General features: G+C 40.0%; 1 protein-coding gene across 2 annotated transcripts in view; it reads right to left on the reverse strand.

The window, feature by feature from the left end:
* The window catches only part of LOC126253227 (trypsin beta-like), a 112,753-nt gene that overhangs the window by 57,041 nt on the left and 35,124 nt on the right, over positions 1-20,588 (reverse strand). For both annotated transcript variants that reach the window (XM_049954416.1, XM_049954415.1), the window contains exons 2-3: positions 19,257-19,387; positions 3,749-3,858 (exon numbers count right to left, since the gene is read on the reverse strand). In XM_049954416.1, coding sequence (XP_049810373.1) covers positions 3,749-3,858; positions 19,257-19,387 — 241 coding nt within the window. The remainder of the gene's footprint in view (positions 1-3,748; positions 3,859-19,256; positions 19,388-20,588) is intronic.

Raw genomic sequence — 20,588 nt, forward strand, 5'->3', positions numbered from 1 at the left:
TACAGTCGTTTAAATCGGCACCCTGTTCCTTTGAACGCAGGCAAAGTTACCATTATTCCTTCCCTAAAGCACGCAAGTAAGAGCATTAACTACTGCCCACCATTTCATCATGATGTATGAAGTCAAATCGCAATAAAGATCATATTCCCTAAGAACATGAAGCGGCATAACACCGAATCAGAAGTGAGAGTGCTCTGCAATCTCTCAGCTAGATCTTAGATGATGCGACTGATGAGAACAAACATTTTCCACCACTATTGCCTTATGGGCTGTGGGCATCTAGTTTCTTACATCATTATGTAATGTACATGGTGGTTATAGCTACATTTTCGCTCCTTGAGAGTGCCCTCACGAAAGACGAGTAATCGTAGCTCAGCGAAACTTTGTGGAAACATTTGTAAAGACATGCAGAAGAGAAATAACGAATAAACTAGTGAAAGAAACATGTCTTAATTTCCTCATGAGAGGGTAAAATTTCATAAATGCGTAACAACTTTCCGTTCCAGGTTACAAAAGTTGCTCAGTGTGATGACTATATGCATCCACCAAAGTATGGGACCGCACTGGAGGTACCACTTCACAGTTGTTCACAGCACTTTTTGAACGGTGGACCATGGAATGTTCACCTGCCGTGACACAGATCGTGCACTGCTTGAAGATCGCTCATTGCGTCCAGCAGTCTCAGCAATGGCAACATTAACTTATTCAACAATTTGGGGTGCACCTGGCCGTCGGCTTCTCCCAGGAGCAATACACACAGCGGGAGTTAATTCGAACTTCTGAACCATTTTCCTCAACTCCCGTGTGGAAACAGAACCTCGCCGTATTCCTTTAACGTGTCAGCGTTGGCCAAGAGTAGCGGCTGCATGGAAAACAGATTTATGAGTAAAGTCTTGCTCATGTTGTCCAGACCCATGTTGGCTGTCTCCAGCTCAAATACACGTCCACGCTTGTGTTTCCACCCAACGTCACCGTACCAGTACTGGCGCCCAACGAGAGGCACTAACACTACCAACAACGCAAATACTGCGGCGCACAGCATGAAAATCATTCCAATAAAATTAGATACCTTTATGGTAACTAGTTTTCCGTCTGCTTGCATTACTAGCAAGCACATATTGACGTGCCTCCATGGTAGAGATGTGCGGTGGCATTCGATTCGGAAATGGCGGGATGATTCTGATGCGGGTGGTATAGCTTTTAATATTCTATATAGTGTTTTTAGAAACAGAATCGGGTGTAGCTCAATAAACTGTAGAAACGATGAACAAGAAACACTGCATTTTAGACGTCCTTTGTCTGCAAAAAGCTGATTAGCCACATACGCATTAAATGACATGAATATTGGACAAGAGAATCTTTAGCTGTTTGATTAGGCAAACTCGCAAGTGTTCCATATCTCTCCGCTTAAGAATGAGTAATTCTGTGACGCGTTGTGTCCATTTGTGAACACAAACTTTGAGTTTACAGTCGGTGCGACATCCGCAGTCGTCCATTTATCTCAGCTGCCTTTTGAGAATATAACAATGTAATTAATTGATTGCAATTGTTCTTCTGCAATTGTACTCTGCGTAATAACCTGACATTATTCATTGCATATTTGCGTATATTTAGCCGCAAAAGCTAATCTTTACAGTTCTCCATGCGTTAACAGTTGGTGTGAATATACTAAGGCACATCATAATTGCGTGTTATATATGTTGAACCTTCTCATGATCCAACATTTTCGTCTGCTGACATAGTACTGTATGGAAATATTTTCAGACGCAATGAAAACGTGAGAATCAATTTAATGTATGCATTTAAGTGAAATAAATGCAGTTTACATGATCTGAATTCCACAGCTTTTTCCTTCGTTGTTTCTGAAGGTTAAAAAAAACTGGTCACACATTCAGTCCCCGAAATTGTTCGCCTTTTATGAATAAGTTTTTGCTTACGCTGCCTTTGTGCTTTTGCCATTTTATAAAAGGCGCAAAATTTTGAAAAGTGAATGTGCAACCAGGTTTTATCTAAGTTCAGCCTCCGATAAGAACGAGGCAAAAAGCATTGGTTTTTCAGTAGGCGTAAACAATCAGTATCAACACTTAAGAAATTTTACGACAATTTCATAAAGAAATACTGTTTTAAATCTATAAATGCGAAATGTTGAAACTTATTATGCATAGGTATCATATTTCCAGAATGCCCACAGATCATTTATATTTAAAGGCAATGGGCGTCTCGTGAAAAATCATCTTTAATTGTAGTAAGCTTAAGGAGGAAAAACTAACAATAATGGATAACATGTAACAATTGGCTACGGAAGATGGGCACACTAGCAAATATATAATTAAAAACCAATGGATTGTTCAGATAGTAGTGCGCAGCATGGGCATATGACATTATAAAAATTCAGCAGTGACATAAATGTGTATAGCTCATAATTGTAATGGACACAAAAGTCTAGATACAAAATACATTTAATGTACCTCACGTACAAAAGTCTAGAGGTTGCCCTTCTTCACAAGAAATACAAATGGTTGATTACGATAATGATACAAATATCTAGTTCTAAAGATGAATCTTCACCATTCTGGATGCATTTATAATAAGGATGTTTAACACAGAGCCAAGATGATAAATTTTTCAACTGCATTTTCATTTATTTCATTGGAACTTTCTTGTGGTACACTACATTAACAAGTCGAACTTTATTATTCAAATTATTGTTGTGTGTTTGTTTTAGTGTTAAATATTCTGACAGTTAGATAGTATTGATTTAATTACTTTGTAGCTTCTTCCATTCTTTGCTCAATGAGACTGAGTGTTTTAACCTGTTCTTTCGACATCTAAAATGGCCTGTCGAGCACTGACATTGCTGATTGTTAGTGGTCGTTAGGAGACGTAAAGACCAAATTTGTTAAAAATGTTCTGGGTTATAAATTACTTGGAAGAATTTTTGATACCTAGCTTTTTTGTATTCTCAAAATTAATTCGTGAAAATGTGGATCTTACTGTGTAGATGAGGAGACGATATCCGGCTGTTGCGACTCTGTAGTTTGGTCTACTTAAACCTAAAGCCTGTGTTAGACATGTCTTGAGTTCCGAATTTGTAAATACATCATACAGTGTAAATGATCAGGGTCATTATGTACCACATTAGTGTAGCTATGTTTATCAAAAGGGATTATTTCATCACCATTGGATTATGTACCGCCTCAGACTGCTACCTATGAAAAGACAGCTTAAAAAAAAGTTATAAACGTAATTACGCACAAAACACACTCAGATTAACCATGACTGGCAGAAGCATCTGGCTATGGTTTTCTTGAAAAAACTATTTCAGCATTTACCATACGTGGTTTCAGAAATTAACAGTCAACCTAATTAATGAATGCTGCAAGGAATCATATACTGTTGTGCACAAATGCAGTTCTTGCATTCACAGCACTATTGAATACCGTACTTGATTTGGAGCTCTAGTTTTCCTTCCTTGGCATTCTCCAGAATGCACCAATATGTAACTCTGTTCCATACATGTACGCTATGCTCTGTACCTCACAACCGTAGCAATATCGCTCGAAAAGTAATTGAATACTTCAAAATATTTTGAATCCCATCTTTTACAGACAGAAATTCTGTGAGGCTATTTACGTAATTGTGATATTTGTGTTAACATGCAACATAACGCGTAAGCTACAGGTTTGTGGACAAATCTATAAGATAAATAGTGATATGTGGGAGGAGTGTTTGAGATTTATTCACTCACACGTCTCCTTTGCTGTAGAGGACACAGTGGGCTGCCGTGACGAGATTGTTAGCGTCAGCGATGGTGGCGCCGCAGAACGGCCGACTGCTGCCTCTCATCCACAGTCCAGCCTGCAACAGGAGTGCATTTGACAGTGTAAATCACAACATTCTCCTAGAAATACTGTAGATTTAAATATTTAATGACTCGTGTTTTATTTATGGGAAAACAATGAAGACGAGGAGGTTTCTCTGCCGGAAATGTAAAGCTGCTTCATTTGTTATGTAAACGGCAGATTTTATTCTTTTGCAGATGACACAATTATTACAATCAATACCGAGAGAAATAGAATTAAAGAGCAACTTGCAAATGCAGTATTTAAATAAATTACTGACGAATGTCCTTGCACTCACTTAGAAGGAAAGTTACAGCACCACGGATGAATTTGAGTCATTGCTAGAAATTCATAAATGTGAACGAATATTCATATTTTCGGTATTCAGATTGAAGATAACTTGAATTGAAAACAAATTTTAGAGCTTCTCAGAAAAGTCTGATTAGCTACATTTGCACTTCATGTTATGACAGAATGTGAAGGGAATGAATTAGGAAGGTACCAGACTTCGCTTATTTTCAGTTTGTTACTTCTGTGAAATTATACTCTAGGTATTGTATGTCTTGTATGTTAACCAGGGAGATGCTCCGTCCCCGCCGCAGCCGCAGTGGTCCACAACCCCACGACGACTACCGCAGTCCACTTCACCCCTCCGCCGCCCCACACCGAACCCAGGGTTATTGTGCGGTTCGGCCCCCAGTGGACCCCCCAGGGAACGTCTCACACCAGACGAGTTTAACCCCTATGTTCGCGTGGTAGAGTAATGGTTGTGTACGCGTACGTGGAGAACCTGTTTGCGCAGCAATCGCCGACATAGTGTAACTGAGGCGAAATAAGGGGAACCAGCCCGCATTCTCCGAGGCAGATGGAAAACCACCTAAAAACGGTCTACAGACTGGCCGGTTCGCCGGACCTCGACACAAATCCGCCGGGTGGATTCGTGTCGGGGACCAGGTGCACCTTCCCGCCCGGAAAGCCGTGCGTTAGACTGCACGGCCAACCGGGCGGGCATATTCTAGGTAACTCACCTATAAGATAACGTTTTCAGTGAATAAAAATAATGCTCAGTGCTCATTTATAGCCATTTTGTAAACAACTAGTTAAAGACTCTGGTACTTGAACAACAGCAGAGAACACATGCGCATTGTGTAACATAACTGTTTAGTCACATGTCACTAAACGACGATAAATAAATTTATTGCTGTTGCATTGTACTAAATTTTCTGGCTGAAGGAACAGGGCCTTTGAAATCTTGAGTTTGAGCCCATAAAATTTCCCTTTTGCTGTAAGTGTTCAGAGAGGCCAGCTGCAGGCTTTATGCGTTGGGCGGTGAAGTTGCGGACATTCGAGAGGTTTTTCCCAAATTCCCCAAAGGACTCTTTAGCTGCATGAGGTCGTTTCAGGTAACGGTAATCCCAGACTGGTGACCGCAAAGGGTCTTTCTCTGTGCGAACTACGAGAGGTCCCTGGGAGAGGGGGTTAGTTAGAAATGTCCACAGACTGAAGCGTATGCAGTTAATGAGCCACCTCCATTTCACCGTACAAAGCGTGGGAAACAAGCTAAATTTTGCGCCCAGACAAATTTTCAGCCAGTCAAGGTAAGAGCTCGTCCAGAGCCAGCTGCTAGTCAGTTTACGAAGTACAACAAGCGCTTGTTGAGAAAATTCTGTAGGATTCCCCTGAATTTTGGAAGATACGGAGAAATTCTCGGTTGCCACAGTGGCAAAATTCGTGAATCCTCTCCTCCAACCGGTGGCGTTTAGTAGCGGGGTGGAACGTAGACAGAAAACGACACTCGGTGTTTGAACCACGGGGCGGCGATTCGTCGTAGATATATCAAGAGGTGTCCGGCCCCATCCTGGCGCTTCTTTCGTTGCTTTTTCTGTAAGAATCGCGTTTAGCGTTTGTGGTGCTTTTGCTCTATGCAGCGCCGAATTTGAGTGTTTATTCCACAGCGTGAGTTTCCTCTTTGTAGTAATTCTTTTATGTAGGTAGCATTCACGTGATTTCTGCATTTCTAAAGTATTATTTTATCCGTTTTTGTTGGAGAACACTGCAACTCTTTTCGTTTATTACACTGTAGGAAATTCTGCAAGCAACCACAAGTTTTCTTGAAATGATTTTATTACACCATTACTAGTTTCGGGCCTGAGACCATCCTCAGAAGGTAGTGCTGACTTCTTGCAAGTTTTACATTTTTGACCTAAAATGTAACAAATATCCGCACCCAGTGACACCTGTGGGCAGAGGATGACACGGCGGGTCGGTAGGTACCGGACGGAGTTTAGTTTTTAAATATAACAAAACTTTTGTCCCACATAGTTTACAAAAGATTTTACATATACCCACCTAAAATTTAACAAAGTTTTTATGATTACATACAGAGGAGTCCAGAAAAATGTCGACCTCTTTGGTAGTTAATATCTTTGGAACAAAATGGCATATTGTTGTAATTTTGCACATTAGCGTAGTCCATTGTTTTCTCAACAGATCTTGGCGCGCGTTTTCCAGCAGATGACAGTGCAGCAATGAATGAAGTACGATTGTTGTTTGAGAAAAGCAAGTCCGTATTGTGGTGGTACTGGAAGTACGAAAATATGATGGAGGTACAACGGCAGTGGTATAATGTGTACAAAACTCAGCCACCAATACGTACAACAACTTGTCGTATTTGGGATAAATTTGAAGCCGACGGTATTCTTCAGGATGTGCATTAGGAAAGGTCTGTCCGACCAAAAGCACAAGTGCAGCTTCCAGCCCTGCTGAGTGCAACGTTTTACTAGGTCACCTCAAAAACCTGTGAAGCAGGGCGCGCGTGAGATTTCCAAGATTGCTGCCCGCTGTGAACGAGGACGACCCGGTTTGAAGGATGGATAGAGTACTGCGAGTGGTCTGTAGGCATTCTTCGCGAGGATAAACGTTTTGCAGGGATGGTTATCTGGTCTGACGAGGCGCAATTCAAACTGAACGGTACTTTAAACCGACACAACTGCGTGTGCTCGGCTCCTGAAAATCCTCACGTTCACTTGGACAAACATGTTAACCTGCCGGGTGTTAATGTGTGGTGTGGTCTGTCATCGCGCAATTTGATTGGCTCATTCTTCTTTGAAGTTGCCGTAACTGGTGAGATGTATCTTCATATCCTGTAAACACCGATTGTGCTTGCCATGTGAGAGGTGTTTAGAAATCAAACATTTTAACTACAACAAGATGGCGCTCCTTCTCACCACCACAGAAATGTCAGTGCCTACGTGGGTGAAAATGTAACTGGACCAATGGTAGGTCGAAGAGCATCCACCACGATTTTCTGACTTAATACGTACCATGAAAAATGAAATTTATCAACAGAAGCCAGCTATACTGGACAATCTCCGAGAAACCATCGAGGCGTCTTGTGCGGCTGTCACATTAGCAACACTGACAACCGTAGTTCGGTCAACGGTTCAGCGGACATCAACGTTGTTTTGCTACTAATGGGGGTAACTTTGAACACGTTTATGTGTTTCCCCTCATCATGCAAGAAATGTACCGGCATGTCACTTTGTTCCATTAATATTGACTATCAAAGAGTGTACACATTTTTCAGGACCCCTCTGTAGTTTTACGCTACACAAATGTAAAACTTGCAAGAAGTCAACGCTACCAACTGACGAGGGGCTCAGGCCCGAAAATAGTAATGGTGTAATGAAGCCATTTCAAGAAAATTTGTGGTTGGTTGCATTATTTCCTTCAGTGTATTTTACAAAGTGATTTCAGAACTAATACGCAATTTATCACACTATTGACTAACGTAAATTATTTTTTGTAACTCGACGCCCATTAATTTTTATCCTTGCTAAAGAGAACTCAGCTGTAGTTTACCTTTATCTGAGAAGCATTTTGAAGAGAAATAAATTAATTTTTAAGGACATCGTCATTATTTTTACCCTACAACTGTCTGATGAAGTGACCTATAATCTTAATAAATATCGCCAGTCAGTTCTATATGATTGAACTGTAGTCTCGCTGTGACGGTGCTCCGGTGTAAAACAGGTGCCATCACGAGGAACATCTTTCATTAACCAGGAAAATTAATTGCTGCAGTCCCCGATTTGTTTATTTTTGTACGAGGGTAATCCCAAAAGTAAGGTCTCCTATTTTTATATAAGTACATAGACTTGTTAATTTCTACAATGGTTTACATCAGCTTACAGCTTGAACATTTAGCTACTATTCGACATAATCACCATTTCTGTCGATGCATTTTTGTAGACACTGTGGTAGTTTTTGTATGCCCATGTCACACCAGCTCGCCACCATCCTGTTCAGAAAGTTATGAACCTCTTCTTTCACCTCGTCGTCGGAGCTGAATCGCTTTCCGGCTAAATGTTCTTTTAACCTAGGGAACAGGTGATAGTCACTGGGCACCAAGTCAGGACTATAGAGTGGGTGGGTGATTATGTTCAACTGAAACTGTTACAGGAGAGCAACGGTTTGCCGAGCGATGTGTGGGCGAGCGTTGTCATGCCCTTGCTAAACATTCCTCTTCTCCGGTTCTGAATTGCCCGCTTGAGTTTTTTCAGAGTCTCACAGTACCTGTCAGCGTCAATTGTGGTCCCAGCGATTCAGCTCCGACGACGAGGTGAAAGAAGAGGTTCATAACTTTCTGAACAGCATGGCGGCGAGCTGGTATGACATGGGTATACAAAAACTACCACAGCGTCTACAAAAATGCATCGACAGAAATGGTGATTATGTCGAAAAATAGCTAAATATTCAAGCTGTAAACTGATGTAAGCCATTGTAGAAATAAACAGGTCTATGTACTTATTAAAAAAATAGGAGACCTTACTTTTGTGATTACCCTCCTGTGTTGGGCAATTAAACTCCATCTGCATTTGCACTGAGCAGCGTGAGTGATTATCATTGCCAGTGTCATTCCACTGAGTTGTGAACCTACAAGGAGTAGAATTGCTTATTGACTTTATAGTGAGTTGAGTTAGTAAGTGTGGCAGGCAGCTTGCACTTACTGCTGCCGAATCCCAGTCGAATCACATGCACCGCTACAAACAATACGCAAAAAACCAACCAATATCACAACTGTTGTGAAATTTGTTTATAATCGATTCTAGTTCAGAAGACATTGTGAAAATCAATTGTTTATCCCTCGCATAAAAAACTATTCTGTTATCATTCGCTAAATAGGGAGTGTTATTGTGCTACGAAAATCATTTATCTCTTACCGAATGATATACTGTATAACACTATGATTCCTCCTCTTACTTAACAGGAGAATACACAATATGAAGTTCTGAAATTCACACGGACATGAACAACAAAAAGCGAAGACGAGACAAGAAAGATGATTTTTAAAACTTTTGACGTAACAAGAGCGCCCAGAGAAACTTGCAGGCAAGAGGTGCTACAGTTCTTGATGTCCAAAGTGGCGTTACACACTGGCTTAGCGACGCCAAGGTATTCTGGCGCCCTAACAGGTGAAACATCCCCTTAGAAAAATTATACATGACTGTGCTTAAACTGACACACAATATTTTTAGCGCAACGCAATCTGACTTTCAAATATCCCTACAAAAGAATGGCCCTGACCAACATTAACCTATACCTTTCACAAATCACTTACCTCACAAAAATCTTCGTTACTCACGCTACTGCAATACAGCGAGCGCCACTACCGCCAGCTAAATAAAAGATTCAAACTACTGAAGGCACTAACTACTGATAGGCATAGTTAGCAAATGAAAGATTTTAATACAGAACAAACAATGTATTTACCTTAATAGTGTTGAAAAATCATAATATACATAGCAGTTCATGACATCCAGTCTTACAAATTTCAAAACTCCGCCATTTCTCTCCCCACATCCACCACTGCTGGCGGCTCACCTCCAACTGCGCAACGCTACGCGCTGTTAACAGCCAACTGCCCAACGCTACAATGGCGAGTATTACAACAATGCAAAGCAGCCACAGACTGCACACAGCACAGCCAGTGATTTCCATACAGAGTGCTACGTAGCGTTACCAATAAGAAAACATAAACAGCCTACTTACATAGCCCCCATGCTCCACACAAAAAAATTTACGAATTATTTTGGGCAGTGGCCAATAATGATTTGAAGAAATTTTTCATAATTACAATAACAAGGATATCAGATGCACACACTTATTGATACAATGTTGGTCAAAAGCTAAAATTTTCTCACAGTCCATAAAGACAGTCCTGATCATTCAATCACAGTAAAATTGCAATTATTTTTTCTCAAAGTCTGAGCAGTAAAAGAAAATGCACACGGAAGTAGTGGATTTCCATGCAGTCTTGAAGAAGTAGTCTTGTCCTTCCAACGGAAAGACAGTGCTGACTCTTGACATGCAGACAGGTAATGGGCCACAACAGAGCAAACCCACCGCAGAGTCAGTCGAAGTTTTGAAGAATATTGGTAGGTAGGTCATCACAGAGTAGACCCACTGTAGTCCTGGTAGAGATTACAGTATTGGTGGGCCACCAGAGGTGCAGACCCAGTGCAGTCCTTGTAGAAATAATGGTATTGGTGGGCCATCAAAGATGCAGACCCACTGTAGCCCTTGTAGAGACGGCCAGCAGCCATCTGTTGCGACTGTGCAGGTGCACATTCACCATCGAAGAGTCTTGCGGACAATATAGCATGTCCATAAACCACCACTTGTGCACTCACAAAGTTTTTGGAATTGTCCTTAGAACCAGCAATGCTGTTAACGAGTCCCTTGCTGAATTATTAACACACAATTGCAAACACTGTCAGTCCCTACTTCTCACATATTGTCCATATACTATGACCAACAGAAACGTGTGCAGTGAAATGTAACTTACAAGTTACTTAATTTGATGAAGTGGTGTCAATTACAATTTTATAACATAAGAATACAATAGCAAATGTACAAAATACATCATTAAAGAACATAACAATACAAATAACATTTGTAGTAATACAGGCTTTACAAAAGACTAGAAATAAACATGTACATCAGTGTTACAAGAATTATGACATAAGTACATACATAAAAGATCAGAATAACTTTCGAAACCTCAACATGAGCATTAAAACAAAACAGAATAAATAATGTCCAAACATCTTTACGAAGAAAATAACATAGTATTTGAAAAATTCTACAACATAAATCTTATTAGCTAAACACATAAAGACAGGAAAAACACAAATATACAAGGGTACACAAACACATAGCATAATAATACAAAAGGAAAGGACAAGGTTTGTTTTACTGCAGTATTTTGCAAACAAAACTTTCTTTACTTCTTGGAGATTCATCATTATTCCCAAAAAGTCCTATCTATACCTGCTTTCTGTATTCTATTCATATTTCTTTCAAAATAATTATTTCTCAATGCACAATACTCATTTTTGCCAAATCTGTTTCATATAACTTCTCAATGCATTCTTTCCCTATTCTTCATAGTTAGTTTCTTATATAGTATCCCCCCTCTTAAGCTAACTTAAATCTACTGAGCTCAGATGCTAAACTAAGGGATGAGGCAATGCAGCAGCATAAAACAATTAATACAAACAGCAATGAAAAAAATGGAAATTGTCAAAGCAAGCTACAGTAAATCTAAATTACCAAGCCATGCAACATTACAACTAATATGAGCCAATGTGCAGCAACAAGAAAAATAAATCAGTAGTAAAACTAGCTTAACAGAGTAATACAAAGTGAAATTTAGTAGCACTATGCCTGGTAAACAGCAGCAGAAAATGCAATAACTTATGTCTAAACATGACATAGCTCAAGCAGAAACAATATTACACTAAAGATAACAATGCAGATAAGGGAAATGTATAATCACATCTTAATGTCTATGTAATTAAAGTGGTGCACCACAACTATTTCTACAAAAGAAATTACCAAGTACTTGAAAAGAAAATTATATATGCAGTTACGGTTATTAGTCCCTTCTTATTGTTCTTTCTATTCCAAGAGCTCCTTTTTCGAAGAATGTGGATCATAAAGTAATTATTTAATAGATCTGTTGACAGAAAGTGTTCACATTAGCAAATGCATTTAATTTTATTTTATAAAACCAATGCTGCAACACAGCTGGAAACCAGATATTAAACAAAATGAGCAATCTCTCAACTAGAAAGACAATAGATGTAAAATGTTTCCCATCATTTCATTAGGCATTTTAGTAAATATCGTAAATTAAGAGCTCCACAGTGTAATCATATGTTTTCAAGTTTGAGCGTGTCGTATTTGCGATGCTTTCTACAAAGAAATGTCAATAGCGAGGATAATGACCTCTCTTTCTTTTTTTTTCTCCACCTGGGCCTCTGAAAGGCACACACCAATGGCTTTTTTCCAGGCGATTGCCGTACAGCTGGGTGCCCGCGACGCATTACGTGCAGGTGGTCACTTAACTTTCTTACCGAAATATTTACGACAGCAGTTTCCGCTACAGTGGCAGTCTCATATAAAAAAATTTCACAGGTTGAGAATTTGCATTACAAATGTGTAGAAACAAAATCCTATAAATATAACAGTGTCCAAAAAATTTTCGTTGGCATTGTGATACATTACGCATATACACACATTTCATAACTCTTAAAGTACGAATCTTGGTTTCCAACAACCTTTTTCACAAACCAGAGTCCCTAACCACTACTCATTATTCCTTACCTTTTTACACATATACATATTCGTCGACACTTCTTCAATATTTCATCATAACAGATACGTAGCATAATCAAATAACTCATATAGCATCATCTTATTAATCATAAACATACCTCAGCAGCATAATACACATCGTCGTCGTAATAACAACATCATAACACCTCAGTCAAATCTCAAAAACGTCGTAGCTTTCTGCAATAATTTCAAAACCTAAAGAAAATTCTCTGCTCATTTCAATAGTGCCATCTACTTCAAATGTACTTTAAAAATCATGCTCCCTTACCAAATACATCATTCAAAGCTCTCATAGTATCACCATGGTTCCGAAAAAATATGAACAGTTCACAAAGTACAGACAAAATACAATTTCATAAGTGTGAAGTTATCCATCTGTGTAATTGTGTAAACATGTGTCACTGACGTAGTAAAAAAAATGTTTATCTCTCAGTTAAATGATCAGATAGCTGTGTAATTTGTGTGTTAGAGAAATATGGTACCGATGTGTAAAGTTGTATAAGCAAATACCATATTAGCTGGGGCTCCTTGTGCTTGCCAAACACATGGTACACAAAGTAAGCGTGTACCCCCCTGAGGATTTATGGAATTATACCCTCAGGTGTTACGGATTACAGCAATGGAATGAAATGTATCACGGAAAACCTTTGTATGTTTGTAATTCAAAAATCTTTAAAAAGAAATGTTTTATGTACAAAATTAATCACTCAAATGCGTGTCCTGTAGCGCTAAATGTGCGTCTTGCTGTAAGATAATTATGTGGAAGTGTCGTAGTTATCGTCCTCTGTAAGCAAAGGTCTGCTGATGTTAATGTACTTACCTCACCATAAACAAAAGTGAAATGCTTTGTGTATAGATATCATAGTTATTACATACCTTACCGTAATCAAGAATGTACTGTAATATAACGTATTGTTGTGCTACGGAAAAGGCTGTCTCATTGTAGCTATACCACAAAAGTTACTACTAAAACATGTTTTACTTTCCAGAATAATACATAAAAACTGTGCAGATATAAAACAGATACACCACAAAAGCAACAATGTAAATTATGTCACATATTAGTAGCGTCGTGATATAATCGTGTATCTATCAAAGAAACCAAATGCTAAGTCATCTTTACTCTCACCAAGTGAACTTCAAATCCAAAATGTATTTTCAAGTAAACCAAAATATTGCATTAAAATCTCATTAGCAGTACCGGTATATGTTCTAAGTATGTAAGCCTTATAGTCGTTACATAATCGTGCAACTAACAAGCAAGGATGTACACACACAATAACACTGTGACGTCTGTTCACTATAACAATGCATTCGTAATTTCTGTTTAAATAAGTTCTCTTGGTTCTTGATTGGATATTTAACTTCAAACATTGTTGCATGGTAACAGTTTCTAAGTCTGACAATGCATACTAGAAATGTGAAGTGAAAAGTTTTATGGCAAAGACAAAGTTAAAAAGCAGATTATCTTTCAATAAACGGTTTTACACGTGAAATGTTGTGTAAACCTTTACTCTTCCTAGTACGCAGAGTTTCAACCTGAACGCAATTATCATGCGGTATACGACGATAAAGAATACTGGAATTTTTCTCAAGGTTAACGTCTATGTTATTTTTCTCTGAGCCAGCCGGCGCACGCGGCTGCCTGCGGTGCGAGTCATTGTCTGTCTCTTTGTTGGCGTGCGTCGTTATTGGGATTAGGAGACCTAACTTCTACAAATTCACCTTGTCGAGAGTGCCCTGCTCTGTTTGAATCCCGCCAGTTCTGATGGAATTCAGGTCTGTCGTTTTATCGGTAGTTTACATAGTTTCTTGTTTGTCGGTCATGTGGTGGAGAATTTCTCCCAGAATCATAACTGCGTGCTAAACTGTTGCGTCTGAAGTTATTCTGTCTCCCTTGATAATAATTGTTTTTGTTCCCATATTGTCTGTTTCTGTGGTAATAGAGATTATAAACTACGGAAATGCGATCTTTCTCTGTAACTATTATTACTCTGCCAATGGTTGTCACATGGGTGGTGTCTGTTTTGCTCACGATTTGCGTTGTAAGAATAGACTTGTCGTGTCCAGTTATTGTTTCTGTCATCACGGAATTGTGACGGATGTGACCTGTAGTGGTTGTTTTCCTGTTTTCGCATTCCGCGACTGTCTGTGTCAATTTCTAATTCTTGTAAGAGTCCCTGAAAAGCTTCAATGTCGTCTTTGCAACGTCCTGCCAAAATAGTATTTCTTAAATGTTCAGGCAATTTCATTAAGCAAATGCGGATGAGTTCTGAAGGGCTGTATGGGTTTGAAAGATATTGATTCTTATGCAACATGTCTTCAAAATATTTGACAAGGCTGGAAAATTCAGATTGTTCAAAGTGTTTCATCATCATGATGCTATGTTTTACTCGGTCTTGTGTAGCTTGAGACCAATATGCTGAGAGGAAGGCATGGTAAAATTATCGTTCACTGTGACAATCATGAATGACCGATCGCATTCTTACAGCTGGTTCATTCTCTAAATAGCCACACATAAATTCTAATCTGTGTTCTAACGACCAGTTGGGAGGAAAACAATGAGAGAATTGATGGAGCCATGCTTGTGGATGAATGTCGTTGCCAGAATTCTTAAATGTTCTGATTTCACGTGTAGTAATGAACAGCTTATAGTCAAAATCATCATGTCTGCGAGTCGCATGTCGGTCATTGTTACGTCGTTTCGGCGGTTCCATCTCAAAATTCGGTGTGCCTTGCCAATTTCTTTCATAATTTCCGAAGTGTCCTGTGTTATTATTTTGTGGTTGTTCCGTATTTCTAAGTCCCTCTTCCCGTGTTGGAGCGCGAGTGTCCTCTGAAATATGTAATTTTTGTATTACTTGTGCCAACTGATCTTGTACTTCCCGGATTTCTCTTTTGTGTTGCGTATTAATTTGATTCTGATTTTGTTTGAATTTCTTAATTTGTTCATACTCTTCTGTGTCAGTGATGGCTACAGGTCTTGTGTCATTCAGATCATCATCTACCTTTGTAGATAGTGAACAGATCCGAAAGTTCGGCTACTTTCTCTGATAGTGTATTTATTTCCTCAGTGTGTTTTTCTGAACCAAGATTCAGAGTATCTACTGTGTCCTTTAAGTTTTCCTGAGTTTTTGCAAGTTGCGTAACCGAATCGGTAGATGCAACTGAGTCAATTTTAGCTTGCAAGGTGTCGTGATTTTCATGAACAATGGTTTGCAGTTCTTTTATGGCTGCTTTGTGATTCTGTAATACATTTTCATGCCGCGAAAAAATAGGTTGAAAATGCTCACAAATTTGTGGTTTTACTTCATTACAGACTTTTTGACATTTCGATTCAATGTTATGTAACTCAGTAGTTAAATCTTCACGTGTTTGTTCAAGTGTGGTGTCTAACTTTTGAAGCTTTTGCTGTGTTTGTCTCTGATTTTGTTCCATTGTGTCTAACTTATGAAGCTTTTGCTGTGTTTGTCTCTGATTTTGTTCCATTGTGTCTAACTGTTGCTGTGTTTGTCTCTGGTGTTGTTCCATTGTGTCTAACTTTTGAAGATTTTGTTCCATTGTGTCTAACTTTTGAAGCTTTTGCTGTGTTTGTGTCTGATTTTGTTCCATTTGTTGCATTAACTGTAATAACAATGCATTAGTGTCTGGAATCTGTTCCTCTACGCTTTTCGGCAGTGCATTTGCACCGGCAACATTCACATTTTGACAGGCAGAAAATGTGTCTTGACTTATTTGAGAAAACGGCGAGGACGCAAAACCTGAATCTACAGTATTTGCAAAATTGTGTCCTGTCATTTCGGATTCCTGAGGCGAGCTGTTGCCGAGCGATCGATCGATAATGCTTCCCTGTTCACTAATTGTTTCACTGCCATGCCATTGTTTGCCACCCGCTCCATTTCCCTATGCACAATTACCAAATTACTACGTTGAACATTAGTTAATTCATTACACGATGGCGCTAACACACTGCTTTCGTCTTCACTGTCAGTTCTCAGTTTACTTTGGAGCCTAGTATTACGTTTTTCACACGCCATAATTGTCACAATATTTCACACGATAACACAGAAAAGCACAATTTGAAGAGCAAAATAAGACAACACAGTAACATAGCAATGGAAATAATGTCTACTTAATTGCAAGCGCAGCTGCGAAATACTTGGTGCATATCTACATGCATGTCACAACTGTTTTACTGTACAACAATGAAAAACTACAATTACAAAGGAAATTCTCTCTATGATTACGCGCTAGCAATAAACAAAGGCTACACTAATTACACAAACTACAAGAAAAAAATCAGAAGATTCCAGTGAGGTATCCTCGGCTAAGGGTCGACATATGAAACGTCCCCTTAGAAAAATTATACATGACTGTGCTTAAACTGACACACAATATTTTTAGCGCAACGCAATCTGACTTTCAAATATCCCTACAAAAGAATGGCCCTGACCAACATTAACCTATACCTTTCACAAATCACTTACCTCACAAAAATCTTCGTTACTCACGCTACTGCAATACAGCGAGCGCCACTACCGCCAGCTAAATAAAAGATTCAAACTACTGAAGGCACTAACTACTGATAGGCATAGTTAGCAAATGAAAGATTTTAATACAGAACAAACAATGTATTTACCTTAATAGTGTTGAAAAATCATAATATACATAGCAGTTCATGACATCCAGTCTTACAAATTTCAAAACTCCGCCATTTCTTTCCCCACATCCACCACTGCTGGCGGCTCACCTCCAACTGCGCAACGCTACGCGCTGTTAACAGCCAACTGCCCAACGCTACAATGGTATTACAACAATGCAAAGCAGCCACAGACTGCACACAGCACAGCCAGTGATTTCCATACAGAGTGCTACGTGGCGTTACCAATAAGAAAACATAAACAGCCTACTTACACAGGTAGCTGTGATTATACGGTAGCGGTAGCGGATTAATTTCCTAACGAGTTATCTACAGCTGACAGAACATTAAGAGATTATTACAGACTTGATTGCTGATCACCACTTATGATTGATCTACATGTTCCCCTACTTTGCTTCACGCCATGCCTATGACAATCTCCTTCCGATGCGGCCAATAGTAAGAACTTGTCTATGGATAACTTGAGCGTGTAAAGCAGGGATTCCCAAAGTGGTCGATATAGACTCCTTGGGGTCGATATCGGTTTCCCAGGGGTCGACATAAACGAAAACTGATTTGGGGGCTCGACGAGGTCTAAAAATCGACCACTATTAAATTAACACAAGTTCTTATTCAAAACTTTCAAGATAGGTAGGTATTGTATTGTTTATGTTGTGTTACGTGTACTAAAAATAATTAATATTTTTGTAGGAAATAGAATTGTTGTAGTAATGTAAATTCTCAAGTTCGTACAAGATGAAAAACTCGGCAAGTCTGTGTGGACAAGTTTGTTCGAGCGTACGTCTTTCAGGCGCGTTTTGACTTGCTCTCTATTTGACGCTTACGCGACTTAACACGAACGAATTCATGATCAAGTCCAAACATGTTCCTGATATTTTACTATTTAACGAGCTTGCACTTAGGTTGAAAGTTCATTTGCGTTTTGAAATTCGTTGGAGCTTGAACGATAATAACTCATATAAGTACTCATTTATTTCAAGAGATTACAAAGTTATTACATAGCTAAATTAAGTGAAGTAAAGTGACTGAAAAAGAGGTAAACACAACATACAACATATTTGTAGGTAATTTGGCCATGGGGGTCTGAGGTAACAGTTCATTTTGGAAAAGGGGTCACTTGTCCAAAATAGTTTGGGGATCCCTGGTGTAAAGCATGATTTACACCGCAGCGAACACATACGAACTAGATGCAGTTAACAGTACCCGAGCACGAGCAACAGCATTCAGTCTTGTTCGGTTCGCATTCGGAAGTGTTCGTTCGTGTTCTGCTCCTTAACGGTCTTTCAACGAACGATCAAAGAAACTTCGCGTTTCCTCCGCTTCGGCAGTCGCAGCACAAAGAGCATTCGTCTGCTGTTTCGCGCGAGAACTATTTTTGTTACTGAATGCATGCCACTTGAGCGATTGAGTGGTCAGAAAACAGTATAATGTTGCTAGTAGAAGAATACAGGCATCGTAAGTACTTCTGGAACACGAGAGACTCATAGCACAAAATGCGGAGAAAATTAATATGCTTGGTAGGAAATTCCACAATCACTCAAAGCTTCCAGTGGGTACACGGAAAAGAAGGTACACCAAATACTTGCTTCCAGCCTGCGGAAAGGAGTGAGTGGGCACAAGCAAAGGTATTTCTTTTTAATAAAAAGGATCAGCACAAAGAATTGTCTTGAAGTGAACAAATACGAATACGTATCTATAAATGTGTCTATAAATGAAATTACATGAAAGACCCGATCAGTCTCGCACATTAGACTCAAGACAGATGTAACTTCATTGCACATATATCACTGTAATTTTAAGAACTTTTGACTTAATGTCCGAATAAATAAAACTTGATTTGATTTTCTCCCGATCTGTCTATCTCCCCCCCCCCCCCCGTCCCCCCGTCCCCCCGTCCCCCCGTCCCCCCGTCCCCCCGTCCCCGCCCCACGAGATATACTGGTACTGGTACGGCAGATTTTATCGGGCAGCATGTATATTTCATTTTATTTCAGCAGGGCTGCATTTACGCATAGGCCAAGTCGGCCCGGATCTAGAGCGTCGAAGAGGGAAAGGATGCCGACGCCACTCACCTGGTAGGGGAAAGCGCCCTCGAGTGCGTTGCTGCCTCCCAGTATCCGCGACCCAGACGTTGTCGAGGATGTCGGATTGACTGGAGTGACGTTATCACGAGCGGGCAGGCTTTGCAATGTAGTCGCACCATCTGTAAGAGATGTTCCATCAGGCATAATGAGATGAATTTGAGGCTTCATACCTGTCATTAAACCAGAGTAGCCGAAGTTGTTAAGATAAAGCTAGAGCGGAGGTTGACAGTTCGATTTTTATTTTAAGGACCAAAATAAACTGATTCAAAAAAAATCACAACACCAAGAAGGAGTTGTGCGACTTAAACGAAGGTTGGCTGTACAACTCTGTAATTTCAAGGACACTTCCGAGCCAGACTCCCTATAGCGTGCATTCCACTGATAGCAAGCAACTGCCATTTGCAACTTAAATGGTGTCAAGCCAAAGCTCATTAGAGGGCAGGGTGGAGGCCTGTTTAGTCGGCCGATGTGGCCGAGCGGTTCTAGGCGCTTCAGTCAAGAAGTGCGCAGCTGCTACGGTCGAAGGTTCGAATCCTGCCTCGGGCATGGATGTGTGTGATGTCCTTAGGTTAGTTAGGTTTAAGTAGTTCTAAGTCTAGGGGCTGATGACCTCAGCTGTTAAGTCCCATAGTGCTTACAGCCATTTTTTTGGAGGTCTGTTCTGTTTTCTAATGAAGCTGGTTTTGCCTCGGTGCCAGTGATGGCCGTGTGTTGGATAGGACGGCAGTTGAAGGCCTGCAACCAGCTGTCTGCGTGCTAGACAAATTGGACCTACACCTGGAGTTATGGCCTGGAATGTGATTTTGTATGAGAGCAGGAGCACTCTCGTGGTTACACCATGTACCCTGACTGCAAATTTGCACGTCAGTTTCGTTCTTCGACCTGATGTGTTACCATTCCTGAATAGCATTCCAGAGGGTGTTTACCAACGCTCCCTCACATACCCCTGTTGTAAACCAACATGCTGTACAGAGTTGCTCAAAAATGGTTCAAATGGCTTGAGCACTATGGGACTCAACATCTGAGGTCATCAGTCCCCTATAACTTAGAACTACTTAAACCTAACTAACCTAAGGATATCACACACATCCATGCCCGAGGCAGGATTCAAACCTGCGATCGTAGCAGTCGCGCTGTTCCGGACTGAAGCGCCTAGCACCGCTCGGCCACCGCGGCCGACTACAGAGTCGACACATTTTGACTTGGTCTGCTCGACCACCAGATCCGTGTCCAGTCGAGCACATGTGGGACATCATCGGACAACTCCAGAGTCATCCACAACCAGTATTTATGATCGCTGTATTGACCTACCAAGTGCAA

Source organism: Schistocerca nitens, chromosome 4 (genome assembly GCF_023898315.1).
Source record: "Schistocerca nitens isolate TAMUIC-IGC-003100 chromosome 4, iqSchNite1.1, whole genome shotgun sequence".
Classification (NCBI taxonomy): domain Eukaryota; kingdom Metazoa; phylum Arthropoda; class Insecta; order Orthoptera; family Acrididae; genus Schistocerca; species Schistocerca nitens.